General features: G+C 32.7%; 1 protein-coding gene across 5 annotated transcripts in view; it reads right to left on the minus strand.

Annotated features, from left to right (window-relative positions):
* The window catches only part of osa (trithorax group protein osa), a 97,673-nt gene that overhangs the window by 72,794 nt on the left and 7,877 nt on the right, over positions 1-17,002 (minus strand). For all 5 annotated transcript variants that reach the window (XM_090113671.1, XM_090113670.1, XM_090113669.1 and 2 more), the window contains exon 2: positions 11,967-12,128. In XM_090113671.1, the coding sequence (XP_089969797.1) occupies positions 11,967-12,128 (162 nt within the window). The remainder of the gene's footprint in view (positions 1-11,966; positions 12,129-17,002) is intronic.

Below are 17,002 nucleotides of genomic sequence, written 5' to 3' on the forward strand. Positions count from 1 at the left end.
ATCTACAATTAGAGCAAAGTGATACATGAATACTGACTCAAGAGTTAAATAAAACAACAAAAACAAAACAAAAGTAAAATATCACCATCTATGGACCAACTGGAGAGGAATTAAACAAAACTGATTAGGTGGATGAAAAATATTATACTTACCACAAATACTTTTTGTATTATTGTGGTATCTACCAATATTTTAGGAAGTATAATTACACCGATTTCTTATAAATCAAGTAACACCATATCATAAAAATACATGTAAAGAAGAGAACTCACGTTTTAAAGATAAATAGTAATTTTCTTAACCTCTGTGTATGTTTTATTTAGCTTATGTTATGAATCAAGGACTGTGTAGGCCAGTGGCCCAGCCATATTTAAAGAAAATTAGACACATTTTTAAAAGACCAATTAACCATTCACGCATCATATATCGTAGAAAAGTCGTTCAAAATTTCAAATAAAATTTATTCAATTCCACATGCTTCACAATGGGCTATGTGAGCAGGTGATATGCTTAATAGTTGCTGTATATAAGCTTAGTTGTTTTTTAAATTTCATTCTTTTAAGGCCTATATTATATCAATGTGAATTGCAATGGCTTGTTATTAATGAAACACTTTAGTAGACTGTAGGGTGTATAATAATGTATTCACAACTGCTGTTATTACAAGTGCACAACTGCTCTTAAACTGTAGAACCTTAGGACTATATAGTATGACGCACACATACAAAACATACATGATACGTTACACACTACATCTCCCCTCATAGAAAATAATAAAAAAAATAGTAATTAACATTTTTTTTTAGCTGAATATAATGCAAATTTTTTCTTCGTTATTGGTTACATATCTTAATACCTATCATATAAACGAGTAAATAAAATCAAAATTAAAATTAAAACAATAGCATGGGTTTCCACTTATTAATAATTACTTATTTTTAAAACTCCAAAAAAGAACATTCTATATGATTACACATTGGCTTACACACTACATAGTAACTAATACTAATAGATTAAAACAAATAATTTTAATTAACTTTTCATGTACGAAAATAATGGAAAAATTATACAATATTAGAAAATATTTTATCGTCATATCCGTATTTAAAAATGTCACAGTCCGTAATTAATTAATAGTCATATCCGAGTAAAATAATAATTATCTTTCAATATATCTTACAATATATCCTCATAGAATACGTTTATTTATGTGCTTACAGTTTACACATCATACTTAGAAACGACATAATGTTCATTATCTGTATTCAATTTTCTTCATATATTTTATTCTTTATGTACTTCCTCATACGTACAACAATATCAAGATACACAATTTCATTTAGGGTAATCTTCCCTCTTAATATTTATCATAATTATAATTAATAACACCGTCGTGTTTTATATTATTCATCTTATTATATTCAATAATTCAAGATACAAGAAATATATTTATTTATTTATTATAACATTAACATTAATTCAGGCAGTTCTTTTAACACATCATTATATTATCATATATTTTATACCTTTATTCATACCATGTGTCCAAGTTATCTTCACGAGTGGTAGCTCGACCTAATCATGATCAGAATTACAAGGATTCGTGCCTGTCTTGTATCCTGGTGTATCTTGTTTCTAACAATAAATCATATCATTTCACTTTTCAATTGTAGCTCTCAGGCTTACATATTAATTTATTTTTATTTTTCATACAATATTAATTCTTATTTCTTCGAGTAATTAAATGTCACATTATTTAATTTTTGATAGGAATATAAAAGAAAAAACTTAGGTGATCAAGCTAAGATTCCATCTATATCCTAATAAAAAAAAAAACAATCTGAGTAATTTTTTTTGTATTCATACAACGACAAATATTTACTTTTTCTCTTCGTCTATTATTCACAAATATCATTAGATATTTATCATGGTAATTCATTTAATCAAATAAGAATATACTTCTACTTTAGTCTCTTTAAATCATGTTTTAAATATTGAAATATAAGTTTCATTACAATCATTATTTATGAAATTAGTGTGACCCTCCGAATCCAAAATGTTAATTAAAAAAAATTAAAGTTTCACACTCAATTGAATTGACAAGATCGTATTTCATTACGAACATTTTATAAAATGCACAGAACGATGCATTGTGGCTACCTTGTTACCTACACGGTAGCACGAAATATGAGACGAAATTACAGACGCTGCATACCATTTCCCTATTTGGTAGCGCTTTATAAAACAAACAATGAACTAATAGAATTATCTGTTACTAAGTACTTTGATTATACATAGCATAGCTATATTTATGTATAATAAATATAACATAGGTAATAATGGTTTTTGACAAAAAAAATAAATCTTTTAACTAAAATAATTCGTTACCTTACATTAAAGTAAAATACACTGCTTGAACTTTAAATTTCACTTTTAGCTTTTTTTTCACGAAATTAAACTTTTATTCCGTCGTCACTCTTGAATTTCGGGACATTCGGGATTCTGGTCAATTTGGGAAAACGTCTGCTATTCACACTGGCTGATCTCCCGGCTCCAGCTGCATCCTTCCAAATCTCCAATTTTATTTCACAATTTTTCATAACTAGATGATATTCCAAATTTCCATAGATTTTTTTTGTTTTAAAAAAAACTTTCTTCGTCAAATAAATTCTGTTCTTAATTTCCATATTCACGTTCGTCGATTTTTTTATTATATTAATAAATTTTCTATCCGGTACATTGCGATTTGCGAATACGCATAAAAATTATTTGTTTAAATTTTCACTTTTAAAATATTATTTTTCAAAAATGATCCATAGCTCAGTACTGCCGCGAGGCAGCACTGGCAGGGTCGCCATGCAATATCTTGTGGTAATGAAACACTTTAGTAGACTGTAGGGTGTATAATAATGTATTCACAACTGCTGTTATTACAAGTGCGCAACTGCTCTTAAACTGTAGAACCTTAGGACTATATAGTATGACGCACACATACAAAACATACATGATACGTTACACACTACAGAATAATGATAACACAAATGCCAACGTTGAATGTATTTGGCAGTTTAATTTGGAATTATTAGAAAATGTTCTTACCCTTATATAAGTTTTATAGTATTCACAAAGCTATTACATATAATTGTAACACTATAGTGATCTGACAACATAAATTACGTACTGTATATAATATGTACATAAAGCTGCTTTGTTAGCAAATTTAGCCTGCGGGTTTCCTCGAAAACTATAGTTGCACGCTATTTTGCGCTATTCCTTATATTTAATACGATTTTCCATTTCAGTATTCCCTCTTTTATTTTCACAAATATATTTTCATCAAAACAATTCAGACACTTCGATAGAACATCTTTTTGCTTTTATAATATCATCGTCTAGATGTATTCTGACGAATGAATGATAAAAAGAGCCACTTTACACGGATCAATTCAATGTGTGATACTGATAGCTCTAACACTAAAGTTAAAAAACTAAAACATATCGCTTATAACTTTTCTATAAAGTATAATGCTCTAGAAAGATTAGCTTTTGCTAGAACTAATATTTATGGTGTATAGTCGAGATGTAGAATATCATTTTCTCAAATAATGAAATTGATACGTATACACTAAACAGTATAAAACAAATAATAACAGTTATAAAATATAACACACATAAATTTGAAACATTGCAGTATGTATATTCTTTGTTACTCATAATTCTATTTAATAAGTCTGCGTGTTATGTTTTGTCTCAATAAATGGCGCTATGATTTATCGCATAAAATAATAACCCATGATCCGAAATATTATTCATATTAATTCATTCGAATTGGGATCAATCATCAATCCTACGATGAAAATGATTGCAAGAGTGTGTAAGGGAATTATCATTTTGTATTTTAGTCTTTGAGTAAGTTTTTTGAGCATAATCTTTCGCAACGAAATGATATTTCTTTAGTTAAATAATTAATAATTAAAAATTAATAATTAATAATAATTAATAATTAATAATTAATTTAATTATTTTTACTACTTATTTCGGTAGTCAATGATCTATTAGTATAAATATTTTGTCATTTCATAAAAGCCATTGTGTGCTGTAAAATAGGTACACTACATATTGATAAAGGAAAAATAAACAGCGAGCAAATAATCACAGCAGGACCTTACGAAGAACTCTCGCATTGCTTCGATATCTAAGAAATACAACACTAAAACTATATCCCGGGATAGGCAACGTGTATTTGACAGCGTGCACGTTACGTAGAGATAGCCTAGATGCTAACACCGGATCTTCGTATACAATCTTTTTGATACTCTGAACATTTGTACAAATCAATGTGCAACACGGTAAGATAAATAGGAATTTATATCTTTCTCTTTTGTGAAAATTTAACACGATCCTTTCTAATGAAACAAGAGCCTGTTTTTTGTCACTTTTCTATCTTGAAACTATTGACTAATGATAATGAAATTTTAATCGAATGACTAATGATATTTTATTTTGTCTAGTCTTATCATCATCCCTAGGTGTTAAAGAGATAAGACAAATGCCTAGATGATTTTATTTTAGTTAAAGTGGGGAAAATATCTGTATAGTTTAAGACTTCAAGAGGAAATCATTGTGGGCCAACAAAAACGCAGTGAATTGTGTGTCCTCTCGATGTAAGGTGGCGACGCAAAACAAAAACGACATGATAGCGTTGTATAAAAGGAGACAATAGTACTTTAAGTGATTTACCCGACAAGCACGGTTTCAAAACGACCTTGCGTCTTGTCACAGCGTTTCTTAACGTCGTCGATTTCTACGCGAGTTCGCTCCAAGAGCCCTGCTTCAAAATGTACCTCGGGCTTCGTTGCACAACGAGCTTACGTCAGCGAGCGCGCAGAACGGCTTACGTCATTCAAACGTGCGACAGCCACGCCATGTTAGGCCGTATCGCCGTAGAGTTAGGGCGAGTATCCCTCGAAAGGATTTCAAAAGTAAGATAGAACGTTTATTTTCACGTGAGTGGATGAGGCTCCGACGCGCCGACGCGTCGCCGGCTCAACGTTTCTTAGAAACGTTAGAGGCTCTCTAGTTTCGACTTGAACATGAATCGCGTAATATGACGATGAAGAGTGCTTCTAAGTTTTAGGTGGAAGTTCATTTTAATCTTATGTATGAAGCCGATCTGATCCTGACTACGAGGAATTTAATCATACACATATTTTTCATCGTGATAAGCTCAAGTTTCTTATTTGATTATGTTTCCAGAATCAAAACAAACATTGAATTCATACAATATTCTGGAAACAGCTGGCTATTCAAAATTAAATGAAAAGCATAATACAGGGTGGAAGGTTAAGACGGGGCATGAAGGGCAGGTACCTTAACCGTTGTAGCTACATGAAAACGTTCTTAGGAGACTATCCTTAAATTCTTGAGAAATTTTAATCTGCATTCACAGATTTTTGAAAAAATGTACGGTCAGCAAGGAAATCGGCAGTTTTCAAAAAATTTTTTTTTGATGCCAATCGATCCAGTTACTCATGGGGATCAAAACACTCTAAAAGACCAACTGAGGTATGAGTACTAGAAAAGTCAGAAATCGTGAAAAACTATTTTCATTTATGAACAAGTAAAAAGACAAAGGCACAGCAGCATAACATGCCAGCGACGCGGGGCGTGAGCAGGCGGTGGCTGGCAGCTCGACGTGCACGAGATGAAAAATTATTTAAATTTGAATATCGAACGAACACGTCACATTTTTATGGCTTATGTAAACAATAACACATAGAAAACAAAAGTTACCAAAAATCACTCCGTCTTCACTAAAAATGTACTTAAATAATTTGGAACGTTTAGATCTGTTAGAGGCTTACTTTTTAAATAATAAAAACCCAACAGTTGCATTGGAATGGTACAGGAATAAATACCCAATGCGACATGTACCGACGCGGAAGGTAAGTAATTGTGAAACTTGTAAAAAATCTAGCAGAAAGTGGCTCATTTAAGAAAAGCTTGACACGTCATCGTCGTTCACGCGTATTGAATGAGAATACGGTGATAGCAATTTTAGCACTTGTGGAAGCATATCCCGAAATTTCTTCAAGACAAGTTGCCGTCGAAGTTGGTTGTTCGCACTGGATAGTTTAAATAAAAAACATGGAAGAAATACGGCTACAAATGCTACCGCCATGGGCGATTAGTCCAAGCATTGCAATCTGGGGACTATGCACGCAGAGTTGCATTTTGCAGATGGTTACGGGGAAAATTTAGTAATTTAGAATTATCACCACTTTAAAAGTTGTTTTTTGTTATTTTTTATTTTCTTTGACAACCGTTTAATTAAATTAATGTTTCTTCTTATTATCAGTATGTGTTTTAATAATCAGAAACAAAAAATATTGAAAAATCTCTTTGGAGTTTTCTATTAGCGCATCTTTTGTTGAATCACTTATTTTCTTAGTGAATGTGTGGAAATAGTTTTTCGCGATTTCTGACTTTTCTAGTACTCATACCTCAGTTGGTCTTTTAGAGTGTTTTGATCCCCATGAGAAACTGGATCGATTGGCATCAAAAAAAATTTTTTTGAAAACTGCCCATTTCCTTGCTGACCGTACATTTTTTCAAAAATCTGTGAATGCAGATTAAAATTTCTCAAGAATTTAAGGATAGTCTCCTAAGAACGTTTTTATGTAGCTACAACGGTTAAGGTACCTGCCCTTCATGCCCCATCTTAACCTTCTACCCTGTATATCATTGTACCCTATAGGTACACAATTTGAGTTAAAATTAAAAAAAAAGTAAATGCTACTGAAACGTTAATACTTACCTATACCTATTGTTTTTTATTTTCATTTTGAGGAACTGGAATTTTTGTTTTTGTATTGTTTCTTATGTATGCATTTTGTAAGTTATTTAAGACGTAAAATAAAATATTTAATGTATTATTTTTCAAGTCATTTCCAAACTCAAACTTAGCAAACATTGGGCCTGTTTTATGCAGCTTATACAGATAGCATATTTACCTACTAAATATTAATATGTTATGAATACAAGACAATTATTATTAAAAAAACAAAATACCCGACTGCACACTAAAAAAATATTATTATGTCTTTATCCCGTGGGACTTTTAGGATAAAATGTATCCTATGACACTCCCGTAATCAAGACAAATCTAACGATACCTCATACATCAAAACCCATCAAGCCGTTTAGGCTACAGGTGGTCACAAAGGAAAAGACATACATACATACTTACATACACTCGAAAAACATTACCCTCCTTCTTTGGCAGTCGGGTAAAAAAGTAAAACCCCAATACCTAAGGATTAAAGCAAAGTTAGTCAACTAAATGGGCACTATTATTGAGCACAAGTGTGTGCGCACAAATACATTGACTATTCCTTCACTGTATTTGTGCAAGGGAACGGTAAATCCGATACTACTAGATCAGATTCAGCACTGATAACTTTGCCTTCTCTACTTCGCTGTACTTGAATTTTTTATCGTCTTTCTTTCGGTATAGAAATACCAAAGATTTCATTATGTAACCGAATGAGGCAAATAGTGCTATAAGAACTACATATAAGAATTTATAACTTCAATTTTTGAAATCGATTCAGTAGCTCCATTAGAAATGTGACGTGACGTCATGTCAAGCAAAATTTTGTAAAAATCGGCACAGTAGTTAAACCGTTAAAGAAAATAAAAGACAGTCCGTATTTATTCATCAACGGAATTTAATTTTTCGGTTCCAAATTTCCAATCAATACCTCTAACTTCTAAGATAATCCTTCTTTAATGAATCCTATAGTTTGTTAACGAAGCATAGAAAGCGACAAAACCTTTATCAAAAGAGTAAAATGCTTGTCTGGAAAGGCACACAGGCTTACTCTTTAGTGCATAGAAGGAACTTTTTTCTGATAAATTATTACCTATCAACATATCAAAGGCATCGTCTGCTTATGTCCGACAATAAAAATTAATTCCATATTTCAAAATATGCGATTTATGATTCTTAGATGTTCGAACGATAACCTTATACATCTATACATATAATAAAATCGTAGGAAAGTCAAAACTGTACATTGAATATTTTTTTAAAAGAATACATAATCCATGATCTTTAATCGATATAGAAGCCAAAAACATAGTTTTTAGAATTTTTGTCTGTTTGTCTGTTTGTCGGTTTGTCTGTTTGTCTGTTTGTCTGTATGTTTGACCGGGCTAATCTCGAAAAGTACTGCATAGATTGACTTCAAATTTTGCATGAATATTACTAACAGGTCGGGTCAGGCTATAGGCTACATATTATCAAGCTATCACCTGCGGGGGAGGAGCTGTGAACCTTTATTTTTCTTACGTATTCTCTGTACTACGATAGCGTACAATCTAAAGACTCATGTTTAAATGTTGTTTTCGAGTAAGCCATGCTATTGTCTACCTTTACACTATAAAAACTACGTCATTTAAGTAATTTTGGCAGAGAAACAGTATAATGGATCTTAGTAGTTTAAACACAAATTTAAAACAGCGCCATCTATGAGATTTCATTAAAATCAAATCAATTTACATAATATTAACGCTTCTTGGAAATTCATAATTTAAATATTATGATGTTGGTGAGGTTGTTTTTTTTTTAAAGTTAAATAAATAATTCATATCTTACCAGAGTCCATTTCAGGTGCGCTTATATTTCATGTGAATATTTATGTACTAAATTTTTATAAGTGAGGGTAGATGTTTATTATTTGATGTCAAACAAGACACCATTACAGTTAATATAGGTAATAGTAGATAACAGTGATTGTGTTCATTCGTTACATTGTTATAAATCTTCGGCTTTTTTTTTAATTTTCGCCTTCTTGCGTTCCCACAAAAGGTAAGTTGTAGCTTTTGTATTTATTCTTTATAATTATAATTATATTCATGTTTTTAATTAGTTAAAGTTAAGTAACTATGACAAAATAAGAAAATGATGAAATTTTATTTTTATGTAGGTAACTACTTATAACTTTTACAAGACTATATTAAACGCCCAAAGAAGGTCACTTTAGTTCTTGATAAAACTTTATTTGTTAGTAGCTTTTTAATAAAATAAGGTATAATACAGTTATCTTTTGATTTTTTTTTTATTAACAGATTCAATGTTAATAAAAATTGACGATTTGCGTGAGGATGTAGTGGAAATTAGTAACCTTGCGCGTGGTCAATCATCAATCATCAATCATCAATACATATAATAAAATTCTAGAAAAGTGATGTCTGTACAATGAAAATATGTAAAAAAAATTAGCAGGGGTTAAATTATTAAATCGATCCCAAACCCAGTGCTGAGGTAGTAGGGGGAGGGGTCAAATTAGAATTATGCTTACTTCTAGGTAAATTTTCTACATAAAATGTCCTTTAAATTATGTCGTATTATATTTTTAACCCCCGACGCAAAAAGATGGGTGATAAGTGTTTGACCGCTATGTGTGTGTGTGTTTGTGTGTGTAATCCGAATTAGATGCGGTTTTGATGTTAGGCAGCATATTTTCCGACGCTGGTTCTTAGATAAAGTGTATCAAAATCGGTTCATCCTTTATAGGGGTAAAAGTGGGAATGTGGGAAAAAATATTAGTTATATTTTTATCCAATTCGGTTTATCCATTACAGCTTCTATTAGATTACAGCGGTAAAAGTGGGAATGAACAATAATGGAATGCGGTCAAATAATATACTCAAGCGGTAGATATATCAAGATATGAAAGAGCAACGTGTGAATTACAATTAATAATGTTTTATCGAAATCGGTTCATCCGTTTATTACATATAGGGCACTTTAGGGGTGACAGTGGTTAGATAAATAAACCAAATGGAGCATCAAACGACAGGATATGACGTGTACATATAGGTACAATTAGATAATATGGTTTACATCAAAATCGGTTATCCCATTTACTAGGGGTGGAAAGGGAATGGGTTGAAAGTCTATTAAAGAAGAGGGGGATATGGGAGCGAGAGGATAGCCACACACTGGAAATTTTGAACTCTACTCAAAGCCACATAGGCCTGGCCCTTGGCAATTTTTTTTCCTAAAGATACCACTTCTTTTGTCACTGTGGTCCATTACAATTTGTGCACGCTTACGGGCACCGTAACCACAAATTGAAAGATGTCAAGGAGCAACAAACTTATAGATATCAACATGTAGGAATGTAAAATGGAGGTAGGTCTCGCTTACTTGAAAATAAGAAACCGAAGTTAAAAATTTAAAAATTAAAAAAAAACCAACGCAACGAATGTAAAGGAATAAATAATAATTTTACAAACTTCCCGACGATCTTTAAAATTAAGTATGTACCATTATAAAAAAAATATAATATATGATATGATAATGATGGTATGGCAGCTCCGACGACTTTGTTTTTTTTATTTTTATAAATATTTAAAATGGTATTTATTAATTTTTATTGCACGGTCTAAACGGTTTAGTTACTACAGGCGTGAGACAGGAAAGATCTGCAGGCCGAGACGGCAGAGATTAGAATAAACGCTAAGGAATAGAAACTGCTATCGCTAATTATTATTGACATAAGCTCATCACATTTTAGTAATGGTTCGGTCACACTACCAAAATTACGACGACGACAACGACCAAAATTCTCATCCAGACCAAATTCGTTCAAAATAAAATATTAAAATTTCCCGTCATACTGGTACTCGGAAGAAAAAATTTCGAGGTCAATTAATAAAAAATAGATTTTTTTCGATTTTCTAGGAGCTACCGTTTCTACGAAAAATCTATTTTTTCATTCATTGATCTCAAAAAAAAATTCCAAGCACCAGAACGACAGGAAATTTTAATATTTTATTCTAATTGTGTTTAGCACTATTTTGTTAAATTGCGACTGGATGAAAATTTTGTTCGTGGTCGTCGTCGTCGTTGGTAGGGTGAACAAATCCTTAGCAAAACATCATACGCTTATGTCAATTATTAGTATCGATAGCGGATTCTATTCCTTTGCGTTTTGACGTTTGTCTCGGCGCTCAGTTGCTTCACGATTTATTATCAAAAACATCCATACAAGGAAGGAAGAAAAATAAATTTGCTCCCTTCCCCTCTGGTGCCTAAAAATATTTTTTACGTAGAAAATTAATTAGGTATTTATTTTTTTATTTTTTAGCTCAGTTTAGTAATAAATTTTACTAACAGTTCTTTGTATTATTTATGGTAGTACGTGTTTTTCCTTTCAATTCAATAAAAAAGACGGGTTGCACTCCGGGAGTGCCGGCAGAAGTGAATACTTGATTATTAACGTTGAGCATGTTTGATATTTTGGAATGGTATTCGTCTTACGCTTTTTCGATCAGGTCACGTGTCCTGACGCGAGTTTAAGATTTTATACCCATTACAGAAAAAGTGCTCAACACCGCTAAAGAAGTTTTCACTTCAAAAATTAAGTAGTAACTACTATACAGTCACTATTCCACGCGGACGAAGTCGCGGGCACAGCTAGTATATATTAATTGTGTTCACACTTTACCTATTGAGTGAGATATTTCGATAGTTTTTGTGTATAAATATCTTATGATAAATTCATAGATAATTCATAGCAAGATATCATAAATAAGATAATCCGATACCTACTCGAATAATATAACAATTTCGTAAAGGTGATATAATAATCACCTTTTCGAAATATGTAGTTAATATTCAACTCTATGTTATAAAATTTGGTATTCATAGAGTAAATTGCTTAAATAGGTACATATTTTGCAATAGCTTATATTATTTATTATCCCTTATTGAATAGGTGTATTTTGCCTTATAAATACACGGTCAACGCTACATACACACACACTTCAAGCCGTGCCAATCGAACTGAACAAACTATAGGTACTTATCATTAAAAAATAAATGTAAAATCTGATAGAACCTAAAACCAGTTAAGTACCTCTATTTACCTTAATGTAGAAACATGTCAACAAACCTGATGTGGTGAGAATGGTGGTCTCGAGTTGGGTGCTCCCGGAGGCCCCGGCGGCGGCGCGTACCGAGGCGGGTACGAGCCCGGGGGCCCGTACGCGCCCGGCGGCTGCTGGGAGCCCGGTGCGCCCGCGCCGTACGGGGGCCCGCCGTAGCCTCGAGGCGGCTGCAACATGAACGAAACAATGAGTATTGTAAATAATAATTGGATTTTGATACCCCAATCTTTCAAAGACTTTTCATATCGAACTAATTTGTTGTGTTTTATGTAGCCTCTAAGTTCTAACACACTCCTTGTCGATTTTTATGTAAGTACCTATGTTTATAAGATTTTGGTAACCATAAATACAATAATAAAACATAAAATAAAAATAAATATGTACATCAGGTCTTATTTAGTATACCTATCAGTTGGCACCTACATGTAAACTTACACTTGAAAAAGATTTACCTTCTTCCTGACAGCAAAACAACATTTTTACTATACCTAAAATAAAAAGTATCCTAGTTGAAAGAATATAAATGTTTGTAGTCCAACTTTGGTGCAATTTATCACTGCCGTTCATTCAATTCATACAGAGGTCATAGTTCACCGAAATATCAATAGACAAGAATTTATACGCGAATATTTTTTATCGACGAAACGCAAACACTCATACAGGGCATATAAAATGATTGAATGTTAAAATTTATTATTTTGCAGTTAATTTTACATTTAAGTTTAAACTTATTGGTACTAGGTACGACTTATTAGTTATTACGCCTGTGGGTCCGGCAAGATCGTGACCTGTTGTGTGTATTTAATTTAAATAAATAAATAAATAAATTACGAATTAATTAAGATTTGTTCTCATATCGATTATTTTAAAGTTTCCCCTACACAATAATTATAACCTGAAAAGTGTACCACGAAATCCGGCGATCATGATGTAATGATATTTAAAACAACTTTTTTGTATTTAACAACAATACCTAATCGTAAAAAGTAAACAATTATGGATTCTCAATTTTTGCTTATGTAAAAAAATATATTCATTATACCTAGATAACCTGACAAATAAAATGTCTGTCTGTCAAGACCATTTTTCTCAAAAACGCGTGGATCAAGATGAAATTTTTTATTTATATCAAAAACTCAAGACTACGACTAATAGCTGTGAAAAAATCAAATTTATTAGCCAACGCAATCGAAATAAACATTTTTTATGCTGATAATTTTCGCAAATTTCGGCATTGGCAAGGAAATCAAACCCTAGAGGGTACCTTGACAACAGTCTTAAAATTTGGTAAGCCATTTTATTGAGATTAAAAAAATTACATTTACCAAACACCATTACCGACGGCATAAGGTAAGTAAAATTATTATATAATACATAGTAGTAACCATAACAGCTATGTGTTGTACATAATATATTGTATATTATACACAAAATCTAATTAAGAGCTAAAGAGTCAAGGAATAATATAAAATGTACATAATAAATCTTATAAAAGACTCCATACATAACTCATGAAAGGTATGAAAATAACTTTCGTGTTATAAAAATAATGTATGTATTATGATGACACTAAACCCTCTAACAAATAGACAAATAACGTTGAGACGACTTCATTGAATATTCATGCTCAAATATCCGACAGCACAATAGCTTGTTTATTGTATAAAACTTCATCAAATCTCTCTTAATATTATATATATCGTCATATAAAAGTATTCGTAAGCTGAAAAAGTTATATAAAACATTGTTCAATATAATAAAAACAATTTCAATTTACTTTAAAGGACATTATTTCAATGCAAAATTGCACATTAACATAACAAAACCCTTTTACTAACGTATAACAGCCTCATTTTACCTATAGAATCAACATGCTTTTACTGTAATATCAATTTTCAACGAGATAAAACGTCTAAATAATTGACGTCCGAAGTAATTCGCTGTGCCAACAATGCCGCCCGTTTCAGTTTTCAGCTCTCATTTTGTTCTATGATGAAAATTCAATTATTCCGTACGAGCCCCGCTCCGAGGCAAACGAGTGCCGGGAATCGGTCGGCTCCGTTTGATAGAAATGTTTTACATTTCAAAACTAAGACTGAGGATTGGCGACAAACAAATGTGCATAGCGGGGAACGATACGAGGAGTTTGGACGTCAATTAGAGATACATTTTTACGAATATTTGGGTATTTTATGTAGGATTCAATGATTTATGAGGGCGTCGTGTTATCGGGGTGCGGCGAGGGCGGGGGTTAGCGCGAGGGTTGCGCAGGGCGCGGGCGGGAGCGCGCCATTGGCGGACACTGCATCGATCGCGCGACGAGCTGTATGCGGCCCGCCCGCGCCAGCCTCCACCTACGTTAATAAGTAATCATCCGACCCCGCGATACCTCAGCGAGTTTTCCGGACAGAGCTGGAACCACTGAGACGGGCCTCGTATCTCCAGTCGACTGGAACAAAGAGCTACCGCATAGGGCGACATCCGTATTGATTTATGCAGTAATTGACCCGCGGGTAGGTGCGCAGCCCGCGCACTCTCCCGCTACGCACCTATATCGCTTTTACACGCACTATCTATAGCACATTATGTAATCGAGAACAATGCGTTTTGATCAATGTTACGAGTTTTGGAATGTATTGTCTATTATTAGAACGGATCAAACAAGTAATAAAACAATTTCACATGAATCACCCACACATGTCGTTATTTGACATAAAAATACAATCCTGCAGAGGTTAATCGAATATGTCTTATTTCAGAGCCCCACTTTACTATACCTACGTTTATTGTTTTGTGAAAAACATTTTAGAATATTGTAGAACTTGAACAATAGAATCTGAAGGACTCGTATAGAATATCTATCCGATAAACAGTTTTGAACTCACATGTAAAATTTTTTCCTTAAATTTCACCAACATTCAGTTACCGAGTAATAAAATATATTTCTCTTAAGAACAATCTACTATAACATTTCGGAGTAATAATGCATTGAATATAAAATTCCTGAACATATTGTCCCGTTTTGTCAAGAGCAAAATCCTCGTTCATTTTTAAAACTACAAAATACAAGCTAAAAACGGAATATGGAAAGCCTTAGCTCGTCGATACATCTATCGAAGATTCGGTATTAGACTGAGCTACAAAGAACTATCTATAGAGATATCTATCTATTATAATGTGTGACTTGTTTTCATACGGTACGGTTTCTTTAATTTTCATACGGTAGATTAAGAAATAGCTTATAACATGTACTTAATGTACTTAATGAAAACGATATGGCTGTACATTATGTGCGTTATAAATAATGTTTTGACATAGTAATTTAGTTGCATCCAATCGATAGTGCAAGTGCACATCGCTTGGAATGCGACCGGATTCCTATCTAGTGCACCACGGCCGCCTTGCCCACTATTAGTTATGTCATTATCAATGGCCGTAACATTACTTAACATATTTAACTAAAACCTCCGTTCGATAAGTTCTTACAAAATTACAATATGGTGAAATTAGAATTCAACAAAATTAGCATTTTGTTTTCCTTTAATTATCAATTATGATTATTATTTCTCGGTAAGACCGATCAGTGTGCATATTTCTGGATATAAAAGATCTCATTATTCTTCGATAATTTAGATAATTTTATTTTGGCGTTCAAAAAACGTACAGTGGAGTATGAAATAATGATCTAATGTTTAGTCGTTAGTTGTTCGTTGATAAGTACATGATAAGGAAAGGATGTAAGTTTACGTGATGCATAAACACAAGGTTACAGTGGTAATATAAAATATGACGTATACAAAAAGTAAACAGCGTTTAACAGAAATGTTAATGACCTATGACTAATACAAGGGGCCGGTAATGTATGTATAATATCGGTATTCGTACAAACAACAGTAGCACACCGTGTACGCTGGCGGATACGAGCAAACATTACATAACTCTTTGATTGTGTTTGTAAAAAGTTGGGAATTCCCTCCACTACAAACGCACTGTACACAGATATATCCTGTGCACGTGTGAGTGTAACCTTGCCTTCCTTTACATATTAAACGCCGTCGGGCTATCCCTTTGCGTATCTACAAAAAAGCCGAGCCATAACTGTATTGTTGTGAGAAAAAGAGAAAATGAATGAGATGCGATTGAATGTTATTACTATTATTACTTTATTTCAACGTGCTTCTGTGAGACGATAAAAGCCCACTGACCGGTTTACTTTTTGTACTTGTTTGTGTATCAACAATGGGACGTAAAGCGTATTCATCACAATCATCTGTTCAGGCAAAGGTCTAAAGGACACGTGCTAAACGTATTTAACAGTAAATACTAACAACATTCCAAGTCGCATGTGCATATTTTTGTCTTCTTATAATAATTAACGCAATCCACACATCTTTCCTGACATACTGAATATCACGACAGCGTACATGTTAGTTCAACAGTTTATTACGTTAGTAAAATCAGCATACATCTCTCACACGTAGTAGGAAAACACGAATGTGTGAGTGAGTGTATTTAATTATGGCTCTATTAATAGAAAAAGCATTACGTCGTGTCATGCGGTCGGTTACGGCGTGTTATTTTGGTCTACTCAGTCACGAGTACCGTGAATGTCAAGCTCGCAGTAACTAGGCGCAATGTTGGTTGGGCAACAGGTGGCTTGCACTGTTATTATATTTTACTTGACCTAATGAGGCACTTATCAAGTCTATAGTGAGTGTATAGGAAGAGCTCTTACATAAATTCAAGTCAACATCCAATTTTTTATTCACGAAATGATTTCGTATAAGCTAGAACATGTTAGGTAGTGTAATATTTATTCATGAAGCAAGTCATTTCTGAAGGACTCGTGTAAATTTAGTAGATTCTTAATCAATAACGTGCAACAACATTGTTAACATGATCTACAGTATAAGTTAAGATAATATGTACTTAGAAACAACTAAATTGCAACCAAGTTGTTCTATAGTTGCATTTGAGTGATGCCAATATAGGAATATACATATCTGAAGGAATAATTGTAAATACAATCAGAAATAAAAAT

The sequence above is a fragment of the Colias eurytheme genome, chromosome 20 (genome assembly GCF_061535395.1).
Source record: "Colias eurytheme isolate Ceu_HAF_F1 chromosome 20, ilColEury1 Martin Lab GWU primary, whole genome shotgun sequence".
Lineage (NCBI taxonomy): Eukaryota > Metazoa > Arthropoda > Insecta > Lepidoptera > Pieridae > Colias > Colias eurytheme.